Genomic DNA, 6,037 nt, shown 5'->3' on the forward strand with positions numbered 1-6,037 from the left:
GTGCTATACACATGATGTTTGTCTATAGCCCAGATCATGGTGCAGCTTTCTGAAATCTGCATTTTCTTCCTCAGCACTTTTTGAACTCATTAGCCATAACCATAGAATTACATTATCCAGAGAGTTCAAGACACAAGAAAGCTGTTTTCATGACTCTTTGAAAGTGAATCGCAGCCGCTGAACAGATCATTGAGTAGAACAGAGATAAGAGGACCTCTCAATGCAAATGAGCAGATCTTACCAGACACCTATAGTTAAGGTAGATGAATCTTCATTTAGGGTCACGTCCCACGAGTTGTAAACCTCCACTCCTGGGCTGGAAAGCATTTTGGAATAAACTTCAGAGGTAAGAACGCTTTGATTTTGTTCTTCAAGCGGTGATATTATTCTTGCCAGCCTGGTAATTTACTGAGATTGTTCCATGTCAGGGGAGCATCATTGCTGGCATCAGACTTGGTGAGAAGTAAAAGTGACTGATACCACAAATAGACCAATGTAGATGTTATATCTGATGCTGAACTGAGAGTGAAACTGTTAAAGTCCCGAGTGTTTGTTTGAATGAATCATAATGGAGTGATGATAGGCTTGAGTGTAATCCAAACTGCATGACAGGGACGTTCAGCAGCTGTACTCTTTTCTTACAGTTGCTATTGTGGATGAACTCAGCTACACTCTGCTCTTACACATTACATGCTGACAGTATTGGTCATGGGTAAAGCAAGGAGTTGTCCTAACTGTGACTCCTGCTTATGTGAAATGTATTCTCACATGGTCGGATGTGAATAATGATCATTATTGTTGGTGTCACTCGATGGAGAATTGAACAGGAAGAAATAGGGTTAAAAGGCAGCCTGTTACATACTGTGTTAGGGAGAAAAATGTGCTTTGGGATTCAATATTATAAATATCCAGTCCAAAAATGACTTTTCCACATTGCCCATAATACAACTGTGGAGCCTTAAAAGACTACTTTAGTCGACTCTAAGATTGATATCAAAAAACTCCCAAATTCCCAGAAAATATGACACAGACTTCTTTAAAGACTCCTCAAAAGGGAAAGGTAGGTTGGATATTGACCTTGATTTATTTTTAATTAATAGAGGAGACTATATTTTTTCTGCATATTTCATTTGGATTGAACAATAGAGGCATTTCCCTTTTTTTCCACTTACTAATAGCAAGTAAATAAAAATTACTCAAAGGCTAATTTCAAACACTTGTATTCATAGATTTGGCTATGGCATCTAAATTAGCCATGTACAAAAAACAGCTTTAAAAACAAACGCCTAATTAATGTAATCATCAGAAATATTGATGGCTGTAACATGTTATCTCCAGTCATTAGCAATAAATAAAAACGCATGAATGATGTTGTAAGCCTAATTTCGTCCATGTTACTTCCCACTCCACCCCCATCAGCTCCCCTCCTCCCACCAGGTGATACCAGTTAAACGGACCCCTCCCAGTCAATTAGAGACAGCTGCGCCTTCAGGACACGTTTCTCACATCGTCTGGTCGGGCTAGGTTAAACAGCTTAACTTTATTTTTAACGACTTTGTTTTTTTTTATTATGTGTATATTTTAAACCCTTGTGGCCTTCTCGGGGCAGAACAGTCGTGAGCCAGCAACGCAGGCTGAGGTCGAAGCACACTGAGTATTAGCAGCAGTTCAGTTCAGTCCAGGCAGGACTGAGCCTCAAACACAGCACTGAGCTGCTCCTGTTGTTGTTCACAAACAGCGGATTACTGCTCGGGAAGTTCAGAGGGTAAAGGTAGGATTAAAATTAAAATGATGAGGATATTTTTAATATATTTTTTTGTTGTTGCAGAATTTAATGTTAGTTTTTCCTCCCAAAGGCATCAGAAACTGAGGTACTTCATTACTGTAACAGTAAGTTGGACAGTTATCCTAAGTTTATTTATTTTAGATATAATTTTTGATTTTAAAAGGAAAGGTAGTTTGCCAATGACTATTAAGTTGTACTACTTTTAAGTGGGGTGTACCAGATGTTAATGCCCTATGATCCTGCAGCCAGGAGGACATTGTAAATTAGTGATTTTGTGCATAAATGCAGCTGAAAGTAACATGTTTGTATTGTGTATCCTATCATGGACAGAGAAAAATGTAAGTTGCCACATTCATTGAGATTTGCATCTTCTTGTTGACCAGATGAGATTGTGTGCAGCCTTTGGCCTGTTGAATGATTGCACAGCACTGCTACCATCAACAATAGACTGTCATGTCATCAGGAATGTGAAGTCTGTATGGTGTCTTACCACTAAGTATATCCAAATAGGTCTTGATGTGGATTTCATGTGATGTTTGCAGAAGGTCAATGTCGTACAGTTCGACAAACATTGTTTTTGAACTGAATTGATTAGTCCTGCTTGATCATGCTGCTTGTAAATGACGTGCGTATCACTGAGGTGTCGGGGCAGATGATCCAGCACGTTGCTGAAGCCTTTAGATATGCCTGTCATGTGAGGGAAAACTAATGTAGGAAAAGTTGCATGCCACGTTTGATCATTGATCTGAGCAGCCAGTGTTGCATCTTAATGGCTTACTTGGATCATAATAGCTGTGGTTGTTCAGTGAATGGGCAAAGAGCTGGCTAGGCTGTATTTCTGCCAGAAAAGGCTTTCATATCGTTTTCAATGGTGTTTTGGTGTGTGTATGTAAATCCATATTAAGGTGTTTAGGGTCAGGATATTCACTCTCGATCTAAATCCTACTTCCTCGCCCATTGTTCCCCTGTACGCTACATCAGCGCCAAATATGTGCAACTTTGAGTCCTAAAAATCTTAATCCACCTGCCAGGCCTGTGCTTACAAAACAGATCAAGCTTTGCAAACAATGGACTTTGGTTGCTGGATTGGTCATTATTGTGCTTTTGTATTTTACTTTTCCTTCATGAAAATGTAATGCAATGCTCATATACTCTGTAGTTCACATCAACCCCTTTTTTTGTGCTAAAATAAGATATTTGCAAGTTTGAACAGATCACTTGTAATGTTTCTGTCTCTCTCTAGCAGGTGTTTGTGCCCACTATGGACAGTATGCTGGACAATCTCTCAAAAAATGTAAGTGATCATGCTTTTTCACACTTCCTGTTTGTCTTGTGTTTGTACAGTTGCAACTGGTTTGATGTGTAAAGGTGCAATATGTAAGAATTAGCCACCTGTCAAATTTGTGCTCGAAACAAATAGGGGGCAGCATATCACCAGAGTAACTGCTAACTGCCACTGACTGTAGCTGCAGTTAGCTTAGTTAGCCTTGCAGCTAGCAGTCTGGACTGGGAGTATGGAGCACTGGGGAGGTCTTGGTGTTTACATCACTAGCTGGTTAGCATGCTAACTTCAGTAGATATCTCTGCAACACAAGACATGAATGGCTTAAAGTCAAAACTGTCGTTTTTTCACATTCTGTTAACATTTTTTTTCTAATGTTTTTAACATTCATTCATTCTAACGTTCTTTATATATTGCACCTTTAATGTCCCTAAATTAAGGCCAAGGTGAAAATGGATTAGTTGAAACGTATCTTGTTGTTTTCATTTAAAACTTGCGCTGGCATCTTTATCTTTTTCTCTGTTTTGAATTTTGTAGGAGTTTATCAGCATTTGTGTTCGCGATCCTCGGGTCGTTAAAGATGACCTCTGGCACACACACATCGACTATGAAATCTGTTTACAAGTAAGTGTAACGGCTCTGATTATTTTTTTTCTTCTGGGTCACCTTCGTCTTGAATTCTATGTGATAAATGTATTGAAATGATTTCTCTTCGTAGACCAACAGTATGTGTTTTCGAAGGAAGACTTCCTGTGTAAGGCGGCGTTACAGTGAGTTTGTTTGGCTGCGTCACTGCCTGGAACAGAATGCCCTCATCTTGTATGTTCATACCCCAGATTCATATCCTACATTTCCATTGATTTTGATGAAGCTTCAATACATTTTCAGACTGCATTTTTTCTTTGTTGGTCTCTATCCAGAGAATTACCCAAGTTGCCATCCTGGAACCCCTTCTTCAGTCTGAGGAACACACAGCAGCTCTCACAGAGGATGAAGGGCCTGCAGGAGTTTTTAGAAATGTGAGCTAAAGTAATGGCGGCAATCAAATTATAGCATTACCACCTAGTTGCCCCCATCTACACTCCCCTCCTCACACCCCTAAGGCTTTAATAATTAACCTGCTGAAAGCAGGAGCACAAGTTGACTTGAAGGAGACCTTGTTCTACGTTATTTTAACTGTTTTTAAATGTCTCCCTTCTTCTTTAGTGTTCTTCATGCACCTTTGTTGTTATCGGACAGTCGACTCCATCTGTTCCTCCAGTCAGACCTCAGCATCACAAAGATCGAAAGGTGTGCTCTTGGTAAGACCAGGTACACAGTGGCTGAAGCCATACAGCGCTCCGGCAGCGGTTACATCAGCAGATTAGAGGACAAAGGCTCCTGTGACTCCGACTCGGAAAGGTACGAGTTTGGAAGGACTGGTTTGCATTATAAAGAGCTGAAATGTGAATATACTCCACTACAAGTAAAAGTCCTATATTCAAAATGGGATTTTAGTAAAGGTATCAAAAGCAGAACCACTCGTTGTGCATTATATGTTTGAGGTTGAACTTAACTACTTTTTAATGTTGGGTTGGTTAATCCTCAGCAATGCATCATATTTTGTAAAATCATATGTTTGTCATGTTGCCATCCTGCATTTGGAGAAGCAAGGTTTTCACTGAACAGTATCTGATATTAATTAAAGTACCAAAAGTGAATTATACATATTATTACGTACGTTTATGTATCTTTATACTATATACTAGGGGTCAACAGATTATTGACTTGAAATCTGTTTTATTTTATTTTTTTTTACTTAAAGGACAACACAGTTTCATACGGTTTTACTTTGTTTATATTTGGCGGACCCTGCCACCTTTCTAGTTTCAAACACTGTTCTGGGACCTTATTTTCCTGAGAACAGCTTGTTTATCCAAGTAAATTCCGATTTTGTATTTTGACCCTTCCCTCTCTTTTCCTCCCACAGCTGCTCTTCGTCATTGAGTTTTGGACTAAGCGTGGACACTTCATCGCGAGGGAGCCCGCTCCCCTTCTTAGAGTCCTCCCAGAGAGACCCAGAGCTGTTCCCCTGTCTTTCAGAATCCCAAACTCCACTCACTGCGCCCTGATGCTCAAGACCACCTTCTCCTCTGTTTGGTCATCAACCTGTTAGTGATACTCTGTGGAGCTCTTGCTTTTCATAGTTAATTTCCAAAGAGAAAAAAGCTTTGTTTTACTTGTGAACTTCATTATTTTCTGACATTTTGTTGCTTTATTAATGATTGTTTTAGTTTTCTCTTGGAGCAATGTCTTTGTCATTTAATTTAGTTTGCACTTGAAAAAAATGCTCATGTTTTAAAAAAAATGTATTGTCATTTTGAATTCTTAAATATTTTCTAAGTATATATTTTTATCTGCACTGAAGCTGTACCGAGGTTAGCAAGGGATGTGTTTTGACTTGTAGACAGTTTTATTTTAGAAAAATGTTTGAGAATACTTTTATGATTTGTTAATGAATAAATTTCCTTTTTAAAGAAAACGAGGCTTGTTTTTTGTTTTTTTTCAAATGTTTCATAATGAATTTTGCCATCACTTTTCTTTAATCTGACTTTGACATGAATTCAGTGCAGCTGTTGTAACAGCCCAGTAGAGGGAGTGTAGACATCATAGGACTTATCAGAGTAAAAGCAGAAGTGGGCTGTCGCACTACAACTGTGATAAAGTTGATTCAGACTTCATAATCCTGTTGTTTGTTATACTGATGATACATGTCATTTAAAAATGTCTTGATTAGTGTACAGTCGGGTTGTCCTCAGTAATGCATTAAGCTGCACAGAGTTTGATCAATGTGTCTTCTGTAGTGCCCTTCAGGATTTGTTAATGCACCATATCTAACTACTAAGTGCATGTGAGTGTTATAATTTAAGCATCTTCAGTTTGATGGTGACAAAGCGGTCCAGTTCTGGTCACATTTCATCCCGTTGTCA

The 6,037-nt window shown here is 38.8% G+C and overlaps 1 protein-coding gene across 5 annotated transcripts; it reads left to right on the forward strand.

Moving 5' to 3' along the window:
• Positions 1-1,465: 1,465 nt before the first annotated feature.
• snx10a (sorting nexin 10a) lies at positions 1,466-5,589 on the forward strand. 5 transcript variants are annotated; one of them, XM_084378980.1, is made up of 8 exons: positions 1,466-1,771; positions 1,857-1,890; positions 3,030-3,080; positions 3,606-3,692; positions 3,787-3,887; positions 3,989-4,087; positions 4,275-4,469; positions 5,038-5,589. In XM_084378980.1, the coding sequence occupies exons 3-8, from the start codon at positions 3,048-3,050 to the stop codon at positions 5,177-5,179; spliced, it is 657 nt and encodes a 218-aa protein (XP_084235106.1). In that variant the 5' UTR covers positions 1,466-1,771; positions 1,857-1,890; positions 3,030-3,047; the 3' UTR covers positions 5,180-5,589. The 5 variants fall into 5 exon arrangements, with proteins under 5 accessions (XP_084235106.1, XP_084235107.1, XP_084235110.1 ...); XM_084378981.1 differs by having other exon boundaries at positions 3,033-3,080; XM_084378984.1 differs by having other exon boundaries at positions 1,857-1,871.
• The last annotated feature ends 448 nt before the right edge of the window (positions 5,590-6,037 follow it).

This window comes from Pagrus pagrus, assembly GCF_965226575.1.
Source record: "Pagrus pagrus genome assembly, chromosome: 17".
NCBI lineage: Eukaryota > Metazoa > Chordata > Actinopteri > Spariformes > Sparidae > Pagrus > Pagrus pagrus.